The sequence below is a fragment of the Hibiscus syriacus genome, unplaced genomic scaffold (assembly GCF_006381635.1).
Source record: "Hibiscus syriacus cultivar Baekdansim isolate YM2019G1 unplaced genomic scaffold, ASM638163v2 tig00110893_pilon, whole genome shotgun sequence".
Classification (NCBI taxonomy): domain Eukaryota; kingdom Viridiplantae; phylum Streptophyta; class Magnoliopsida; order Malvales; family Malvaceae; genus Hibiscus; species Hibiscus syriacus.
In genome coordinates, this window is record NW_024062901.1 from 4,687,482 (window position 1) to 4,709,417 (window position 21,936).

Sequence of the window (21,936 nt, forward strand, 5' to 3'; positions counted from 1 at the left end):
TCAAAGAGAAATTCCTCAAGAATTTTCTCTAAAAAGATAGTATCCGCGCGGACGTGTCGAAGACACGTATTACCACGACCACGAGCCGAGCCGTACCATGCCGAGCCGAGATAGACGGCGGCGGCGGCGGTGCGCGAGAGTCCCCATTGTTCTCTTTCACTCAACAAGGAAGTGAGAAATCCAAACCATAAATACTCATTCCCAATAGTATTTCCAATACTATGTGGGATTGAGTATTATCAACAACAACAATTAATAAATTCTGTTAATTGAAACGTATCACATGGTAATTTTGAATATTTTTAAAAAATAAAAAAATATAATATTTATAAAAACTTAATTTTTACATTACAAAGAAGCCCAAAATTACTAAAAATCTCAAATATCTAATCATAACCTCCCTTGCAGGCCACAAGTGTTGTCGTCGTTGCCATCTATGTAGTCTTCGTTGTTAGTCGTCCTTGCTCATGCCATTGTTGTTGCTGTCAGAGTCATCGGGTAGCTCAATTTGCGATTTCTACTCTTTTTTTGTCGGGTTTAAATTGTCAATTAGGGCTCTTCGGGTGAATATATCATCAAGTGGTTGTGTCATCAGTGACGGTTTGGTCGGGTGTAGGTCCTTCGACGATAACAACGACGAACGACGGTAAACGAGGGTGTCCAACATGGGTATAGAGATTGGAATAAAGGTTTTCAAGTTTTGGCTTTTTTTAAAAATAAAATTATATTTTAAAATTTTTTATTTTAAATAAAAAATTCAAAATTATTCTAATGTGACACATGTCACTTAACGAAGCTTTTTAACGGTCATTACGTCACGGACACCTAAAATAACAGCGTTTATAACGTTAGACATCTGGATGATTCAAAAAAAAAGTTTAAACACATATTTAAAAAATATATAATTTAGACACTTATGTTATAATTAATCCTATATTTTACCATAATGTTTTTTATATAATATATGTGAATATCTCCCTTACGATTTAAAATAGGGTTGACTTAGTCATTACATACATAAAAATAAAATATGATACAATTTAATCTTATCTAGTTATATTACGAAAACAATAATAATTTATTGGGTAAAGTACACAAATGATCCATTGACTATCGGGTAATGCTTTATTAAGTCTCTTAATTATTAAAATTTACAAAATGGTTCTTCGATTATAGAGTGTTGCTTTGTTGAGTACCTCGACTATCAAAAGTTACAAAATGAGCACTCGACTATTTATTATGTTCCAAAATCGTCCTTTTTTGTTAAAAAATCAACGGTTGTCTAAATTGGATGTTAACATGATGATTGAGATGTGATAGTCGTTTGAGATTCTTGAATCTTATTTTATCATATCACAGTCAGCAAGTTAACGTTCAGCTCATACTACCATCAACTTTTTAACGAAAAAAGACGAGTTTGGAACATAATGAATAGTCGGATGACCATTTTATAACTTTTAATAGTCGAGGGACTCAACAAAGCAACACTCTATAATCAAATGATTATTTTATAACTTTTAATAGTCGAGCGACTAAATAAAGTAGCACCCTAATCGGAGGATGATTTGTGTACTTTACCCTAATCTATTACCCAGAATATAAATATATGAAACTCTTCCATAATACTTGTGAGATTCATTTATGCTATTTTAACCTGAAAATTCATTTTGGGATAGATACGTTGAGGAGTGATGGTTAAAATAAAAACGTGAGGCGCACACGAGGGAGAGAATCCGTGTGCGAACGCCCACAGCTTATAATATTCGCTGCAGACATTACCTTCACAGGAATCCATTTGTCTGCTTTCATTCAAACGGCAACTTGCTGTTCCTTGGACGAATCTGTCTCAATCTGACGTGGCACTATCTCATTGAATTCGACTTTATCTGATTTTTGATTCTCCACAATGCAAAGCACTTGGTCAGCCGGCAAACCAATAATATATATATATATATATATATATATATATATATATATATATATATATATAATATTCAATAATAGGCATGATCGGGTTGGGTCGGATTTTTAGTTAATTTGACTCGACATGAAAATTATTCACCCTCCACATTATTCAATTTGATTTAAAAAAATTATACATCTTTCATTCGACTCGAATTCGAACACTCCTTTTGAGATAAAATCTAAAATTAACTCGACTCAACCCAAAATATATATTTATAGAAAATATTAATTTTATTCAATAAAAAATATATTTTAATTAATATATATATATATATATATAATATATATATATATATATATATATTATATATATATATATATATATATATATATATATAGACGAGTATTATTAAAATTATTCCTAAATATATAAAATAAAATTGATTTTTTATATCAATTGGACCAAATATGTTTCACTCTAAATTCAAACTCGAACCTAACCCAAACACAATCTATAAAAGAACCTAACTTGATCTTAGCACAGTTTTTTTTAAAAAAAAACTGACCCGATAAAAATAGATCGGATCGAAATCCCTCAAAACTCGAATCCCATTAAATTTGGGTTAAATCTTGTAGTTTGATTAAAACCCCTAAATATATGTATATCACAATTCTATATATATAATATATATATATATATATTATATATATATATATATCTATATAATATATATATATATATATGCACGAATCAACTTACTTCAATGGTTAAATAGATTATTGTTATTTCTAGGGTTTCGAGTTCAAACAATAACAATCGCAAGATATTTTAGAGTTCACTGTCAAATTATTGAAAATTATGGGTCTCAAGCTTGAAATATTTAAAAATAACAATCATTTCTTTAATCACGGAAGTTACTTAGTTCGTGCATATTATATATTTATACATACAAATTGAATAAAAATACCTTAACTCGCTTTATTTATCCTAAAATTTTGCCATCACTTATTATCAATTTTCTTAATTATTTCTCCACCCAAAGTATTTAATGTATTTATTTAATTACATTTATAAGATTTAATGGCTTAAAATAATGACTTTGCATCACCCCATTTAACGTGTTCGGATAGTCTCGATAGGAAATAATATAATATTTAAGAGAAATTGATTTAAAGACAGTAATTTCATCGTCTAGAGAGTCATGTTCTTTGTCAGTCCGTCAACTTCCGCCCTCACTCTCAGGATAGATATAGGTTGGATCAGATATTTAGTTGATTCGAATATTATATTTTTAGAGGTTTTATTTAATTTAAAATATAATAAGATTTTTAGATAAAATTTATATTTAATTCAATCTAATTCGATATATATATATATACTTTTTGTTTTTGTTTTTATTTAGTAAATATAAACCTAGTTTAAGAAATAGAGAATTAAAAATTGAGAATTTTTATATTAAACTTAACATTATCATCTAAAAAGGTTTAAATCGAATATAATATTTAGAAAAATAAAAAATTTATTTTATAAAATTAAATCATATCAAAATACGTCAAATCTGAATATAGTGATCCCAATAACTTAAATTGTATCTTTGGACACATGCACCTCATTCAATAGGGGTACAAACAAGTTACATCGATCCCATTTGAAACCCGTCACTGTGATAAATAATCTGTATATATATATATATATATATATATATATATATAATATAAAGTTATGTGGAATATTTATATTATTTTTAAAATTACTTTTATATTTTAGTAAAAGGCTTAATGTTCAAATAAGTGTCTAAATTATATATTTTACGCCAAAAAAGTGCCTACATTATTTTTGGATCATCTGAGTTTCTAACATTACAAACGTTAGTATTTTAGGTGCCCAGGTCGTCAACGACATTAGTTTTTTCTGTTAAGTGACACGTATTACAACCTGATAATTTTTAAAAAAATATTTTTTAAAAAGTATTATTATATTTATAAAAAAAATTCTTATATTATAAAACAATTCCAAATCCTAACCTTAATCGTCGTTGCCGCCCTCTCCGTCTACAACTACCACCGTCAACGTAATCCTTGCCATCATCCTAGTTATATGTTGATGTAGTTGTCGCCAATTCACCACCGAAATCGCATGGGATCACGATTTTCATCCTAGGGTTCACGGGATTTAAAACGTCGATTTGTCGTTAATCGGTTGTCAACCTATCACGATTTCATAGGGGTTTTAGTTGCCAGGGGAGGAGGTCGGGTGGAACTTCTTCGATGATAAAGGGCGGCGGTCGACGTGGATTTAGGGGTTGAAATGAATGTTTTTAAATTTTATGGGTTATTCCAAAATTTATGTGTTTTATTTTTTAAAAATATATACCTTTATTTTTTAAAATATTATATAAAATTTTTAAAATTGTCAGGTTATGACACGTGTTATTTAACGGAGAAAACTAAAGTCGTTGACAGCTCGGGCACCTAAAATACTAACGTTTGTAACGTTAGACACCTGGATGACCAGAAAAATGTAGACACTTATTTGGCACAAAGGGTGTAGTTTGGACACTTATTTGGGCATTAAGCTTTTAGTAAAATTTAAAATAAAATTAGATTTTTTTAAATCTCAGATAAATATAAGACAATATATGTTCAAAAATAACTCTCAATCTTTTGACATTGAACGTTCACACTCCTGAAATCTATAGTGTTTAAACTCGAGTATTTAAAGAATAACAAAATTAGATTTTAGATATTATTAGTATGGTTTAGAATTTGGGTCATTGATAAAATATAATTTAATATAAAAAAACATGTAATATTTTACATCAATTTTTGCATTTTACAAAAAGCCTGAAATCACAAATAAATATCTAAAGTATCAACGAATTGATTTAAGTGGTAAGCAACTTGATTTCGTTTAAACAAGTCTTGAGTTTTGAGTTTTTGTGAATGCAGAAAATCTCTGTTGGGAGACTCACTCACTAAAATCGTGTGTGCGACATGGGTCGGTTTGGATTAGTCAATGCGAAGCCTTGAAAATCAGAAGGACAAAAAAATAATCATTTTATTCGGGGTTTTAAACATACTTGAACATTAGAACTTATTTATAGAAATCAAAATGTACTTTATGGTGAACTATAAGGACCAATATGATATTTACCGAAAAGAAATTACTTGAGTGACTAAAAACTATGATATCTCACATTAATAATAACTTTTGTTCCAAAGCAATTAAATCATTTTCACCCTAAAAATAATAATAAAATGCGTATAGAAACAATCAAATTTATATAACGTAAAAATATAATAAAAATACGTGAATAAATTACCAAAAAATATATGAGATAACCACCGAGATTGGTTGAAGTGGTAAACAACCTGATATCGTTTAAATAAAGTTTCAGGTTCAAGTCTTTGTGTATGCAGAAAATCTCTATTGAGATACTCACCCATCAAAGTCAAATGTACGACCCGGGTCTATTTAGATTAATCATAACAAAACCTTAGAACAAGATAGCAACAAAAAGAAATATACGAGATAAATACATTAATAAAAAAACTATACGAGATAAATACATTAACTCATCGACTACTATCAGATAATACCTTAAAAAGTGCAATATCTCTACAAAAATATATTATATTCCAAATTTATAGATAAAATATTAATGTTAAAATTGTTTTGCTTCGATTTAGAAATTCAGTTCTATTTTAAATATAATCAAAATTTATATAATTAATTAGTTTTAAGATTCTTAAATTTAATATATACACATGTGTATAATATTTAAGAAATTATAAAAATAGTCATCAAATTTTATGGCGTTTGTATTTTATTTATCGAATTTTTAAAACTTGTAAGATAATTTAGAATTAATTCTCAAAATATCGATTTCTTTAAATCTCATATATTTATTGACTACTCTCTTCAATATAATTATATGGATAAATTATTAAGATTTGAAGGAGGGATAATGACATCATTACCGTTTGAACAGATGATCACTTTATCTTATATTTTTTTAGATTATATTACTTTCTAATGTTTTAATTATTGATCAAAACAAATTATGTTAGATGAAAACCGTTAGTTGACTAGCTGTTAACATATGTTACTGACATATAATTTTCAAATATAATCAATTAATGATGTGATATGTGTCACGTTACTTAAAATAATTACATGACACGTGTCATGTCATCCAAAATAATGATGTAGTATGTGATATGTCACTCAAAATGATGATATGACACATGCCATATTTAATTGAATGCATGAGAATTTTACATCAATAATATGTGTTGAAAGTTAGTCAACTAACAGTTTTTATTCAATATGATTTGTTTTGACTAAAAATTGAAACATTGGAAGGCAAAATTAAGGTTGGACTTTAGTCGAGTCAGGTTAGATTTTTTATCCACTCGACCCGTCTCGAAAATTATACACCTAAACAATATACATCTTCCACTCGACCTGAACCCAACCTACTTTTTTTATATTAAATCCGAACTCAATCCAAAATAATATAATATATTAAAAAATATACTTTTATTTAATAAAAATAGATATTTAATTGAAAAAAATAATATATATGGGTATTACTGCAATTATCCCTAAATATATATAATAAAATTACAATTTTTCAAATCGAATCGGGTTGAGTATTTTTCACCATAAATCCGAACTCGATCCGAACATAACCCTTAAAAGCCCAACCCAACTTGAACTCAATTTTTAAAAGAAAATCCATTTCAATCGGGTCATATCGGATTGGAACCCGTTGAGTTTGAGTCCCATACCCATCCCTAAGTAAAACAATCCAAAAAAAATAGAAGGGACTAATTAACTATTTATGCAAACGTTGGAGGATAATTGTGTTATCATGCCTTTTAAAGATGGTTCAAATATTTTGAATAAAGTGTCAAAGGTAAGATTTTTAAAGAGAAATTTATCGTGAGTCAAGTCGACAGGGATAAGTGATGGACTCATGTATTAAAGAGGAGAATTCGATTATGGAAGAATAATGATAGTGACAATAATAAAATAGAATTAAAAGTTCAATTATTTTAGTATAAGTTTTAAAAGTTTAGTACTCAAAATACAAACACTTTAAAATTTTAATGACTATTTATATATTTTACCATAATATTTATATACATCTGTTAACTAGAGTTAGTTAATTAACCCTGAAAGGGTTAAGACAACCAAGTTTAAAAGCGTTTCTGCGTGGAAGGATAGAATCGAACTCAGAGAAGGAAGCTTTCCCCAATTCCCCTGATCTAGACAACCGAGTCTACTCGGACGAGTCTTTCCTCGATTTGCACTCGCCCTTGTTGCTTCTCTTTGTTCATCTCATCTATTCGGACTCTAAAATCATTTTCGGATTTTTTTTTCAATTTTTGTTGGGGAAAGTTCAAATTTTAATCGAATAGCAGATAATCGAGATTTCTTTGTACCCTTTATCCAGATCTTAACATCCTGTAAGCTTAATTTCTTTTTGTTACTGGGTTTTTTTAGAGCTTCAATGTAATTGGACGTTGAAGATTCATTGTCTAGAGAGTTCTTGTTGTTGTTTTTATGTATAGTTGTTGAATTGATTGAAAATCATGAATTTCCTTGATTCAGTTGCTAATATGAATGCGTTTTAAGCTCATATTCATATTATCAGCTTACTTAGATTCCTTGAATATCGAAGGATCGCATTGGTTTCACTTTTTTTTGGCTGTCTTTAATGCATTAATTTTGGTAACGGATACTTTGCTTAGCTAGGTTTGCACTAGTTTGTCCAAGTTCTAACCATTTACGTGATATATAGTGCGTATATTTATAGTATTTCTTCTATGCATTAAATCAAAATCAGGTTTTTTTTAATTCGAATCTTGTTTTTTGTTTTTTGCAGGCTTTTGGGGGGAATTCCACCTAAAAATGGCTTATTTGATGTAGTATAAGGATATAGATATTCTGTTTTAGGTTTTAAGTTTAGGATTAGGGTTTTAGTTTTGTTTTTATTGATTGATGATTTTTGGTGAATTTGGAGCTTTTTCTTGTTCATTTGCTGTTGGCTTCCCAGTTTGGGGTCTTCTCGGAGGGGAAGAAGGATCTCTCTCCCGTTATCGCCTCTGCCTTAGGCTGCCGCATAACCGGTGATTGGTTTTTCTTGACGTTTTATGTCTCGGAAAGCTCAGATGGCAGTGGCAGTGTTCAAAAGTCCTCTTAGAGGGGAATATCCTCAGAAGAATGGAATTGAAGGGAAACAACCTGTTGGGAGGAGACGGGTTTTTGTGCAAACAGAGAATGGTTGTGTGTTGGGTATGGAGTTGGATCGCAGCGACAGTGCTCATACGGTTAAAAGAAGGTTGCAAGTTGCCCTTAATTTCCCTATCGGGCAAAGCTCACTGACTTTCGGGGATATGGAGTTGAAGAACAATCTTGATGCTGTTCGGAACGATACTCCGCTTCTCCTAACGAGGAACTGTATGCACAGAAGCTCCTCCTCTACTCCCTGTCTTTCACCTAATGGAAAGGATCTCCAGCAGAGAGATAGGAGTGGTCCTATCGAGATACTGGGACATTCCGATAGCTTTAATGTGTTAAAAGTGGTGGCGAAGGACATTGTTAAGGCAATTAAGATGGGTGTTGATCCACTCCCTGTTCACGGTGGTCTTGGGGGTGCTTACTATTTTAGGAACCCTAGAGGTGAGAGTGTCGCGATTGTGAAGCCGACAGATGAAGAACCTTTTGCACCAAACAATCCAAAAGGTTTTGTGGGGAAAGCCCTTGGTCAACCAGGTTTGAAACGCTCGGTTCGTGTAGGGGAGACAGGATTCAGAGAAGTTGTGGCTTACCTTCTCGACTATGGTCATTTTGCCAATGTGCCACCAACAGCGCTGGTGAAGGTTACGCACTCGGTCTTCAATGTCAATGATGGCATGAATAGGCCTAACAAGAAGAGTCTGGTTAGCAAGATTGCGTCATTCCAGCAGTTTGTTCAGCATGATTTTGATGCTAGTGATCATGGAACCTCAAGCTTCCCCGTCTCTTCTGTGCACCGCATCGGAATACTTGATATAAGGATATTTAACACCGACAGGCATGCGGGAAACCTTTTAGTGCGGAAACTTGATGGCATTGGAAGGTTTGGTCAAATGGAACTCATTCCTATTGACCACGGCCTTTTGCTTGCCTGAAACTTTGGAGGATCCGTACTTCGAGTGGATTCATTGGCCTCAGGCTTCGATTCCTTTCTCTGAGGATGAGCTCGAGTATATACAAAATCTTGATCCTATCGAGGATTGTGAAATGCTGCGAAAGGAACTCCCGATGATACGGGAGGCTTGCCTACGAGTTTTGGTACTTTGCACTATTTTCCTCAAGGAAGCTGCCGCTTTTGGTCTCTGTCTTGCCGAAATTGGTGAAATGATGAGTCGAGAATTACGGGCTGGAGAGGAGGAACCTAGTGATCTAGAAGTTGTTTGTCTTGAGGCGAGGAAGTTGATAGCAGAGAGGAAACTGTCATCTCCCAAGTCCGATGTGCGAGATGCTGAATTCCAATTCGATATCGACTTTGAGGAACCGGAGTTGGACTTAAACCCGAAAATGGCTACAGATGATTTTATGACTAGAGCACCATTCCATTTGGGAAATGGATTTGTGAATAACCATTTCCCACTTTCAAGGCTAGATGAATGCCCATCCATTTCAAAGCTATCAATGTCACTAAAAAACACCAGCTTAAGCGACAAAAGCCAGAAGTACTCCAAACTTTCTGGAACAAAACAAGAAAATGGTTATCTCAATAGCTCGTCCGGCCATCGGAGTGCAAATGAGCAGCTTCCAGGAAGTGTGAGCTTTGTGACTCTAGCCGACATGAACGAGGAAGAATGGACCATTTTCCTGGAGAAGTTCCAAGAGTTGCTCTACCCGGCATTCGAGAAACGAAAATCCGTTACTTTAGGCCAGAAGCAGATACAGAGGCTCGGTACTTCATGCCAGTTTTGACATATCGAGATACCCCCAGGTAGTCGAGTTTACTGAAAGATGAAATAAGGAGCTGTAGGATTTGTTTGCAGTTTGGTAATGAAGCATTTGTTCGGGACCTGGGAATGTTGTAGTTTGGGAGCATAGCCTTATGAGGAATTGCTGTAAATATTCTTTGGCTTCTTTTCAGCTAGTAGAAATTGGTTTTATTTCTTCTTTAAGCCCTTTGGATTTTGTTTTCTTTCACTTGAATCATATCCTTATGGTCTTTGTTTGATAAATAATATTAGACAAGTTTCTGCATATTGCTTTCAACTTCATTCATTTGAGATGAACTTTTACTTTGTTCATCGTAAAATGTATTCGATCTACTGTACAAAATAATATTCTTTGTTTATTAAATTTCATGACGTATTTTCCTGTGAATGATTCAAAAACACATGGCTGGCATCCATAGATTACTATGGATATCATTTTCATTTGTTTGTATTTTTCGCCGCCGTCCGAGTCTTCTCATTTTATTTTAGTATCACATCAAGTTTAACTGATAGGCTCGTCAGTCGCTGCGTCTACATAGTTTAAACTTTTTAGTCTCTATCTTTTCAATCCTTGAAGGAAGTTACTAGCTCCATTTCATCGGAAAAAGCCTTAATTTCTTCAAATCGTTGACGAATTCTTCATCCTCTAATCCCCATGGTCCACCCTTCGATGGGTCTAAAATTGAATTATGTCGGTCGAATCATCATTCTCTCGTGGTCTATTGTTTGGAGTGGTCATCCATCCATCACAGCTATGTCATGTCAGCCCGTTTGTTAAGTTTTTAATGGAGGTGTACTAAGATGAAACAAAAACTAAACGTCATGCATGGTTTTGAAAAAAATAAAAATTTAAGTACTAAAACGAATCAAAATTAATAATTTAGATACTAAATGAATAGTTTATCCTATTTTATTTCCAAAAGGACGATTCTTATCATGTCATGACAACATATCATGGCTGTCCATTTCTATAAAAATAATAATAATAAAGAAAATTTAGCTTCTAGTCCTTGAAAGAATTTCCCCACCAACATCGTTGGTAAAAGTATTACATGTCTGTGATTTCAAATCAAAGGGTGATTAAATTGTCTAAATTTTTTTTAAAAATATAAACCTATTAATTATTCAAAACTTAAAAGTCAAAAATTTAATTAATATTAAAATGAATATAACTCGTGTATAAGAGATTTGTGTATATGACACATGTGAAATGATAACTAATAATTTAATTAATATTAAAATTTATATTTTTTGTTTCTATCATATTTTCGCATAAATTTGACCATCAATGTTGTTTAATCACATCATTCTATATCTTATTCATAACTTAAAACCCTAAGTTAAGGTTTATGATTTAGAGTTTAGGGTTTTAAGCTAGTGGTAAGGTATAGAATGATGCAATTCGAGGGCTAAATTGATGCGAAAATATGATAGTGACAAAATTATTAAATTGGATATACTACATGAGAAAAAATTATTTTTATCTTTTCTAATATTTTAAAATGATTATAAGGTAATATTTGTTAATTTTTTTTAAATTACTGACAATGTGTATATATATATATATATATATATATATATATCCTATAGACGTAACTGTTAGAATCTAAAAATTTATTTGAAGTTAATTTTTTTCTCAGTTAAAATTTAGTCCTAGTAAGGTTTGTACATAGTTGGAAATGATGGATTTTGGGAATTTAGATTAAAACCTGTGCATGATTTGATTAAATCAAGAATGGGACGGTCGAAGCTGATACTGAAAGCAAGTTGGAAAATAAATATTATTAGAAATCAACAAAGGAAACATCACATAATGTTTGGGGTCCCCATGCAAACGAGAAATTATTCTTAAAGATTCGATTCATCACGTCATCTACGATCTTATTAAATCAGATCTATTAATTTTTATTCTTTTATCTACACGTAAAAAAGATGTAAAAATTTATCTTAAAAATCAAGATGAACCAACATTATTAATTGATATTACAGATACCGTGATAAACTAATTTCATCTAATAATTTTTCCCCAACACATTTTATCACAACCGAAAAGGTCGGCCCTTTCCTTTCATTTTCAACACACTTTGGTAGGGTTTTTATCTCTTTGCTAATTTCTCATGCCATTCGTTTTCGTTGTTTACAACTGTCAGTTATTCGTTTCCAAACGTAAATCATTAACGGTGTATATATCTTTTAAAAATGTTTTAGCAATATACGAACCTTCCGTAATAAAGAAATTGTTATTATTCTTGAGGACTTGAGTTCGAGTACCATAAATATTAAAGACGTAAGTGTTCAATGTTGAAAAATTAAGAGTTAACTTTAAACAAATATTATATTGTACTTAATTCAGATTATTAAAAAAATATTTTAACAATATGATATTTTTCGAATTCTTAACAGTATATATTCACATATATATATATTTAAAAATATTATAGTACAATATTTATCATTTTTTATATGGGATAAATACAAGATCGTATTTGTTCGAAGATAATTCTCAATCATTTGATATTAAATGTTCACATCTTGGCATTCCTGGTGTTCAAACCCGAGACCTCAAAGAATAACAACAAATCTTTTATCACTAAAGTCGTTTGGTTCGTACATAATATTTATCATTTAACTAATCATAAAAGGTTATTTTGATATTATATGAAATTTATTTTCTACTGATAATGGATCGAATGATAAGCTATAAATTAGGAGGATATTTAAATATAATTCAACATAATTAGTCACAGTTACGTGTACAAAGCCAAAGCTTATCTGATTCAGACCAAACACAATCAAGCAGGTTCGGTGAAGTTCTGGTTATCAGAATAGGCCGTTTAACCTAAAACCTCAATCATGAAGCTGCTCAATTTGACCTAAAAGTTACACACTACATTTAATTTAAGGCTATAATATATAATAGGATAATAACGTAAATGGTCCGACTATAGTATACTGTTTTATTAAGTTCGTCAACTATGGAGGGTTGTCTTGTTGATTTTCTCGATTATTAAAAGTTACAAAATGGTCATCCGACTATTTATTATGTTCCAAACTCGTCCCTTTCCATTAAAAAATGACGATTGTTTCAGCTGAACTATTAAAAGTTAACGTTCATCTCATAATATCATCCATTTTTTTAATGAAAAATGGTGAGTTTGGAATATAAATAATAGTCGGGTGGTCATTTTATAACTTTTAATAGTTTAAGGACTCAACAAAAGAACACTCTATAGTCAAAGATTCATTTTTGTAACTTTTAATAGAAGAAAAACTTAATAAAATAATACCCTATAATCGGGATCATTTACGTAATTTATCCTATATAATAACAGCTTGAAGACTGTTCTGGATAGAGTTGGACGTGAAACCCTAATCTCATAACAGCCTGCAGGTTCTTGTTCCATATTGATGCCATCTGCTACATATTTATATACCGACAGTGCATCTAATATGAACACTTAATAATATTCATCTGCATTGATTGTGGTTGAAGATAAAATGATTATAGATCAGAGAGAAGCAAATGCAGGCAAAGGAGTGGAGAAGAGTGGGGTGTCCTCTACTTGTGTAAATGAATAGATCTTAAACGAATAAGATTATATTTTCATGTTTATTTATTTTTTAAAGCGTTGATGTTCAGTTCGTGTAAATTTCTAATATCATATTCGTGTTCAGTTCGTTTAGTGTTTGTAAACATATTAGTTTATATGTTCTTCAACATTAGTGTTTGCCAATATGTTAGTTTGATGTTCGCGAAAATGCTCTTTTATGTGTTTAAAAAATGGTAAAATTACATCACCGTTCTTTAAGCTTCTTAGGTTTTGTTGAAGAATCGGGCAAAGTAAACGAAAGAATACAAGAATTTTTAACGAGGTTCGGCAATGTGCTTACGTCCTCGGTGCCTAGGCGGCGCTAGAAATTTTATTAAATGTCTCATAGGTTTAGGTTACATCTCTATTTATAATAAAAAATATGGTACATAATTACATAATTAACCATGTACTTTACTGGTATATTTATGAGTCATACCTATCAGGTTTCATATAGTTTGAACTCTAAATTTCACCGTGTGTTCAATTTATTCCATACCTTCACCGATATTTAAAATGTAAAAAAATAAAATAAAAAAAAAGAGAATCGAGTAAACAAACTTACAAACAAGTTGATAAACAAGCCAATAAATGAATTTGTATGTGAATATAAATGAACCGAACAAACCTATCTCTATATTCATTCGTTTATTAAATGAACATAAATAATTAATTCATACACAAATAATTCATGAATACTTCATCTAACACCCTATTTTTTTGCAACCTTAGTGTTCTTAATCATAAGCTCTAGCTGGAGAAACTAGATAATAATAAGATCAAGCACTGAAAAAACATATACCCAAATCTTAAACCCTAAACATAAATCATAAAAATGAACATTCATGCATAGTTTGAGATCAGCAAGGCCTAGTCTTGAGCCCACTAAAATTTCAAGAACAGACCATTTTTCCAATACAGAACTCCATTTTATTTGGGCCACCAGGCAATAGGCTGAAGACTTGCGAACTGGTATTATTGGAACACAGAAAATGCTTAAGCAGTAGTTAACATTCATGGATATAAGCAAAACCCAGATCACACTGTATTTCAACAAAAAAAAATCCTGATATCAAAGCTAGTCCTTCATTTTAACATTCTTTGTTGAAGAAAACTACTATAGATATATATGGATATAGATATATAGAGATATACATGTTGCTTGATTAGTTATTCTTAGGAGGATGGTGCCTTGGTGCATGATAGTCAACGTTGAAATCCAGGAAACCTGACTGATGATCACACTTTGATGAATCTGTAGCAGTCGACCCTCTCGTTTTCACATCCTTCACCTTCTTCATTTGCACCATTTTTCTCCCTCTAAAAATTACCCAATTCTTGTTTGCACCATTCACTAGCTCCTGCTTAAACCCCAGATTTTTTTCATCAGATGTATAAACAACATTTTATCATGCATGCATAGATCAATCGGTATCAGTTCATTTACCTTTCCAGTTGAACTTGTCTCGTGGTTTGAATCTGGGAACAAGGAGAGAAAACTAATTAAGTTCATCAACTTTAGAAACCTTAAAACTATAGAGCAACAGCCAACATGCAGCAAAATGCTCAAATGAAAAAGAATTGGATATTGTGTTGTGTACCTTGGTTGGCTTGGGTGAAGGAGATGAATGCAGCAAAAACAACTAAAATGAAGAGGCATGTTATGATCTTCTCGGCAGCCATTTGTCTTCAGAAATGAAAAAAAAAACATGAGCAAATTTAGGGTTTTAAAGCTATAGCACCTAGTAGCAAGAACCGAAGTCAAAGCTAGTAGCCTATGACTATGGTTTCCAACATCTGCCTACCTTTTCAAATAGCGCGCACACACACACACATCATTTGAACCCTCCAATGTATCACCACCCACTTGTGTAAACCTATATGAGAATCTCAATGCTTTTAGAATTTGTAGTGAATTTAAGCACTTGTTTCAAGGTCCAAGATGAAAATTTTGGGGTCTAAGAGAGAGAGAGGGGGTAATTTGCGTGGAAAACATCGAAGCTATGGTAATGAACAAAGGGATTTCAGAGAGTGGTCCATGAATCTGTGCATAGTGGTAGAGGTGGTGCTTTAGATAACGTGGAATGCAAGGTACGTGTGTTTTGCGCCTGTCTGCCGCCATGCATTCAACGAGAAATATTAGGTTTTTGTGTTCGTTTGCCCCGAGCCTGAGATATATTGATATATGGTTTCGATCTTGAATTTCCCAAATGAGTTGGCTACTATTCCCCGATCCCCATACCCTCTTACTTGAACCTTCTTTTGAATGATTTCCAGTCGTTTCAAATGTTTTCATTATACACCTATATAAGTTATGAGGAATACATTGATATATGATATAACGTGGGTTGTGTTTGACGGTTCATTCCTTTTAATTTGGGCGAAAATTACAATCGGTAGTTTAATAAAGAATGGTGAGCTGAAGATGGTGGACAGTATGAGATCACCGGAAAGAAAAGAGATTTTCGACCTCATCTTCAGTTGTATATAACGATTCATATGCTTATCTTTAATGTTAATGTTAAATTTAAAATATCATATAATCAATCATAGGTTAACATAATAAATACATACGACATATAACATATTTAATCATAACATATCACGTAAGTTTATCTATAATCATATCAAGAGTTGATACTCACCGCAATCTTTTAAAAGAGAATTTAGAGAGGAGATAGCAAAGAAGTGTGAGCCCTAGTCTTCTTAGTTGACAGTATGCATGAAAAGCTGTGTAGATATAGGTTAGCTAGGGTTTGCTCAAAGCGTATTTTCCAACACTAGTTGAATGATGCAGTGGGTCTAAAACCGCCAGCCACCACCGGCAAACATATTTTCACACTCACCTTGAACTATGTGCGATAGCATGTTCCACCACATGGCCACCACAAAATTTAGTACGGAGCAGTATTTGGAGAAGAAACAATAGAGATGAGACATTGAAGGGGATACTGAGCAGAGAGATGAATACATGTGGAGAAAAAATATATTAGTTCAGTTTAGTTGATAGGATATCTTTGGTGTAGAGGTAAGCTAGTAGATGTATACTTAATTGATAAAATCAAATTATTATAAATCCTCCTCCGTACTCGAAATTTTGAATGCTTTATCATTAAAATTTTATTTGAAATTTTTCGGTGAATATACAAAATTTATTTTTAATTTAATTTGTTTCGTTCACAAATGTTAATATTTAAACTTCTAATCTTTATTTAAGGGATCTACCATCTCATTCGATTAAACTAATATGTGGTTGGTAATTATATTTATTTTTAATAATTTAATTTATTAACATCTTTTGAAAATCATAATATATTTTAGTGTATTTATCTTCAAATTAAAGATTGAAGAATTATTGTACCAACAAAGGATAAGATGGTTTCTAAAATGGCAGATTCTTAGGCCTTATTTCCCGAGTTCTAGAATCTTCCACTCATTCAGTTAAACCCCTTGCAGCAGGGTTTCTAGTTATACTATTTCTTCCCTAAAAATCTAGACTTTATCATTTTTGTTATTCATTTCCCAGCTCTCTCTCTTTCTCTCGAGCTTAGCTTCAATGGCTTCAATTCTAACCAGAATTTTAGCTACCCCATCTTTAGCTTCTCTCAATTTAACAACAAACCGCGACAAGGCCTTCACTTCCGGAAGCGTTTTCCTACCTACCCACCCATCAAAACAATGCCTTATCTTCCTCCGGTTTAAGGTGGAAGCTCGAGAAGAAAAACCACCGCATTGCGGTTCAGTGTGTGGCGTCGGCGGTTGCCGAGAAAGAGCCCAACGTGACCTCCGGCGAGACATTTGAGTACCAAGCCGAGGTGGTCTCTTTTCCTTTTGCTTCTTATGATCTCTCTTTTTGATTAATGGTATGTGTTTGTTATGTTGATGGCTTCTCTCCTTTTTTTGTTTTTTTGCAGGTTAGTCGATTGTTGGATTTGATTGTTCATAGTCTGTATAGCCACAAAGAGGTGTTTTTGAGAGAGCTTGTAAGGTGAGAACCTTTCATCTTGTATACCCAAAGTTCATTTTTTTAATAGACTCCTGGTTTTCAATTGGAACTTATGAATAATATTTTTTTTTTGTGCTCTAGTAATGCTAGTGATGCTTTAGATAAGCTTAGATTCTTGAGTGTGACCGAGCCTTCTCTGCTTGGAGACACCGAGGAACTCGAAATACGAATCAAAACTGATCCTGATAATGGGACTATCACAATCACGTACGTTTGTTTGTGACCTTTCATACTGAAAAAAAAATGAAATGATGGATGATTTATTTTTCTTTATCTTTTTTCTTTTCATGGATTTGCAGAGATACAGGCATTGGAATGACGAAAGATGAGCTCGTTGATTGTCTTGGAACAATTGCTCAAAGTGGTACTTCAAAATTTCTTAAGGCTCTTAAGGTAATCTGTTTCGATTTTTTTTAAGTTGAAGTTTATTGTTTTTGGTCACTTATTTAGCATCTGATTCTCTGTAGGAAAATAAGGATCTAGGGGCAGACAATGGCTTGATTGGCCAATTTGGTGTTGGATTCTATTCTGCTTTTCTTGTTGCTGAGAAGGTAACATATTCTCTGCCTAATTGATATTTTGCATTATGATCTTTCTCTTCATGTTTGAAGCCTTTTCTCGTAGGAATAATTTTCGTGTTAGGCACTAATTGGGTTTGCTTGCTTAAATTATTCTTAATTAGGTTGTTGTGTGCACTAAGAGCCCAAGGTTGGAGAAGCAATATGTTTGGGAAGCTGTAGCAGACAGTAGCTCATATGTGATCAAGGAGGAAACCAATCCCGAAAAGCTTCTAAACCATGGTACACAGATTACACTTTATCTAAGGGTACCCTATCTGTTCTTTCTTTTTAATCCTTTACGTTTTGTTAGAATAACTGCATTTAACTATTTCCATTTGTATGTTAAATATTAAAAGATAGTAATTTGTATTCGTGTCATGTTTATTTGTATAATTATCTCTTTTCTTTTTTACATTCCGGTTCTTCTGAGTGTCAAATTTTGTCTAAGATATTGTTCTTTTGCAGTCGGATGACAAGTATGAATTCTCAGATCCAATCAGAATTCAGAATTTGGTGAAGAATTACTCTCAGTTTGTTTCTTTCCCTATATACAACTGGCAAGAAAAATCGAGGACAATTGAGGTTAGTGTGTGCGTTTCTGTTCTTATTTGTGTATAATACTTTCTTCTCTATTAATGCTTTAAGAAAGGGTAATCAGTTTTACATAAATCAAACTGAGTACTTGTTTCCCCGAGTCCGTCCTGTTATACGCACTTGAACTCTCAACACTTGGAAAATTGAGTTCTTTAACCACTTTGTACTTATGTTCAACCTTTGGGCAGGTAGAGGTGGAAGAAACTCCAAAAGGAGATGAAGAAAAGCCAGAGGTAACCTTGCAATGTTTTCTGATATTATTTTTTTGTCATACTTTCTTTTTTGAAAATATTGTGTTAATTAGTGGGTTTATGTGCTTGTTGACAGAGTGAGAAGAAAAAGAAGACAACTAAAACCGAAAAGTATTGGGAGTGGGAATTAGCAAATGAAACAAAACCGATATGGGTGAGTTTGTTGTTCTGCCACCTTCATAAATGCACTTTAAAATGCCTGCTTTTCCTTTGGAATATCCTCTATTTTCCATGTATTCTTTGTTGTTATGAACCATCGTGGATATGTCTTTTTGTTTATCTGGTTTAGATGCGGAATCCAAAAGAAGTTGAAAAGGATGAGTATAATGAATTCTACAAGAAGACTTTCAATGAATTCTTGGATCCACTTGGATACACTCACTTTACTACAGAGGTAAGTGTGCACTTATAATCTTATAAATTGGCTTCTTTTGCATAACAAAAGCCGTTAAAGTTTCACTGATGATCATGCAGGGTGAGGTTGAGTTTAGGAGTGTGCTGTACATTCCTGGCATGGGCCCTCTCAACAATGAGGATGTCACGAATTCTAAAACAAAGAATATACGTTTGTATGTGAAGCGTGTATTTATCTCGGATGATTTTGACGGAGAGCTGGTCAGTTTTAACTTGGTCACTTGATAGCTCTATTTGTAGAGTATTAAATGTTGCAGTATCAGTTTCTTCTATGGGAACATACCATGGTGCTTTTACTTGTGGAGTCGCGTGTGTTTAGCTTGTATCGTCATATTCTTTAACTTGCATTCAACCTTAATGTTGTTTTTTCAGTTTCCACGATACTTGAGCTTTGTGAAGGGTGTTGTGGACTCGGATGATCTTCCCCTTAATGTTTCTCGAGAGATCCTTCAAGAGAGTCGAATTGTAAGATTAATTTTGTTCACACTTCTGTAGTCATATCAACATAAAGTTTACACAAGTTGCTTAAATATAATTCTTATTTTCAGTTTGGGGTGCTGAGCAACGCTGCTAACTATTTCGTATTTACTGTTACTTTCTGTATTGTCTATTCTATGGTTATTATGTGTTAGGTGAGAATTATGAGGAAGAGGCTTGTCAGGAAAACATTTGACATGATTCAAGAGATTTCTGAAAGTGAAAATAAAGAGGTAATATAGTATGATCTGGGACACCATAAGTTCTTTCTCAGTTGTTGACTTGAACTCTGTCGAGTAACTTAGATGATGGTGGAATTCGGTTACAGGATTACAAGAAATTCTGGGAGAACTTTGGCAGGTTTCTAAAGTTGGGCTGCATCGAAGACACTGGTATTCACAAGCGTATAACTCCATTACTTCGGTTTTACACTTCAAAAAGTGAAGAGGAATTGACGAGTTTGGATACATATGTTGAAAATATGAGTGAGAATCAAAAGGCAATTTATTACTTGGCAACTGACAGCTTGAGAAGTGCCAAGACCGCTCCATTCTTGGAAAAGTTGGTTCAAAAAGGCATTGAGGTATGATTGTAGATTTGGATTGGATGTGCAAGGTTCAAAATAATAAACTTGGGGTTCTGTCTTTATGCTGCCAAACATGGAATTTGTGGTTCATGTTTTGTGATTAGTAGGTTTTTTGCTTTTGGTGTTCTAGGACAACTGATCTAGCTCCTTGTTTTGTAAGGCTCTCTATTTAATTGAGCCTATCGACGATGTTGCCATCCAAAATCTGCAGACCTTCAAAGAAAAGAAATTTATTGATATTAGCAAGGAAGATTTAGAACTTGGTTAGTTTTCTGATTTTCTTTTCATTTATTTATTTCTGGTGTGATCTTTGACTGTCGCTCATCATTTCTGATGGATTTGGTGTGAATGTATTCAATTTCTTTGTCGTGCCAGGTGATGAAGATGAGGTAAAAGAGAGGGAAACTAAACAAGAATACAATCTTCTCTGTGATTGGGTAAAACAACAACTCAGAGACAAGGTGGCCAAAGTCCAAATCTTGAAGCGACTAAGTTCATCACCATGTGTGCTTGTTTCTGGCAAGTTTGGATGGTCGGCTAACATGGAAAGGTAAGCAATTTTCTTTTTCTTCTCAATACAAGTCGATAGACGTATTGAGAACCTATTCTTCAACTAACATTTTCAATCCATTCCAATGTTGATGAAAGCACAAGCTCTCGGTGACACCGCAAGTTTGGAGTTCATGAGGGGAAGGAGGATACTAGAGATAAATCCAGATCATCCGATTATTAAGGAATTAAATGTACGGCCAATTTTGTTGAACATGCTATAAGGCGTTTCTAGTTCGAGTGTGCCGCTACAATATTAATTTCCGTTTGCAGGCTGCATGCAAGAATGCACCTGAAAGCAGTGATGCCAAGAGAACTGCTGACTTGCTGTATGATACAGCATTGATCTCCAGTGGTTTCTCTGTAAGTGGATAGAAGTTCTTTGATTTAGCTCAACATATTTGCAGGCTTTTGTATATCATATTATTCTTGCATTCTTCCTTTCATGATGCAGCCTGATAGCCCTGCTGAGTTTGGTAATAAGATATATGAGATGATGGCAATGGCACTCGGAGGAAGATGGGGTAGATCCGAGGACGATGAGTTTGAAGCATCAGGAGCTAGTGCCGTTGAAACCAATACCGGCACCGACGAAAGTTTGGAGTCCCAAGTTATCGAACCTTCGGAAATAAGGACAGAAAGTGACCCTTGGGAAGATTAAATGTCCTCTATTGTAAATTTTCATATGTTAGTCCATTGGTATTTAATCGCGGGAAATAATAAGAATATTATGAGTGCGTTTGGTTTACGGAATGTAAGATTACCAGGGGTTAGAATTACTGAGAATGTTGTATTTTGTGTTTGGTTAGCTTAACAGGAATGTAAGATTATCGTGTTTGGTTAAAGAAATAAAAGATTATTGGAATGTATATTTGACGAAATTGGTCTTATTATATATTTATTTTTTTAACAAGTTGAAAAATATTTATATAATTTCTTTAAAAAAAATTAAATTCATAAAATTTATATAATTTTTTTTATAAAATTAAAAATA

General features: G+C 32.8%; 1 protein-coding gene and 2 pseudogenes across 1 annotated transcript; 2 read left to right on the forward strand and 1 right to left on the reverse strand.

Moving 5' to 3' along the window:
• Positions 1–7,132: 7,132 nt before the first annotated feature.
• On the forward strand, positions 7,133–10,164 carry LOC120145492 (annotated as a pseudogene).
• A 4,390-nt stretch (positions 10,165–14,554) lies between these two features.
• LOC120145514 lies at positions 14,555–15,188 on the reverse strand. The gene is made up of 3 exons (XM_039159336.1): positions 15,098–15,188; positions 14,953–14,990; positions 14,555–14,866 (listed from the first exon to the last, which is right to left on the reverse strand). Exons 1-3 carry the CDS (start codon positions 15,186–15,188, stop codon positions 14,672–14,674), a joined length of 324 nt encoding a protein of 107 aa, XP_039015267.1. The 3' UTR covers positions 14,555–14,671.
• Positions 15,189–17,014: 1,826 nt separating this feature from the next.
• Positions 17,015–21,713, forward strand: LOC120145745 (annotated as a pseudogene).
• Positions 21,714–21,936: the final 223 nt, after the last annotated feature.

Excerpts from the sequence above, each read along its gene's own strand:
- LOC120145514 (XM_039159336.1), bottom strand. The coding sequence starts at position 15,188 with ATGGCTGCCGAGAAGATCATAACATGCCTCTTCATTTTAGTTGTTTTT. Across the intron at positions 14,991-15,097 it reads AGCCAACCAAGGTACACAAC|TCCCAGATTCAAACCACGAG; the intron begins ACAATATCCAAT and ends TTCTCTCCTTGT. Across the intron at positions 14,867-14,952 it reads AGACAAGTTCAACTGGAAAG|GAGCTAGTGAATGGTGCAAA; the intron begins GTAAATGAACTG and ends GGGTTTAAGCAG.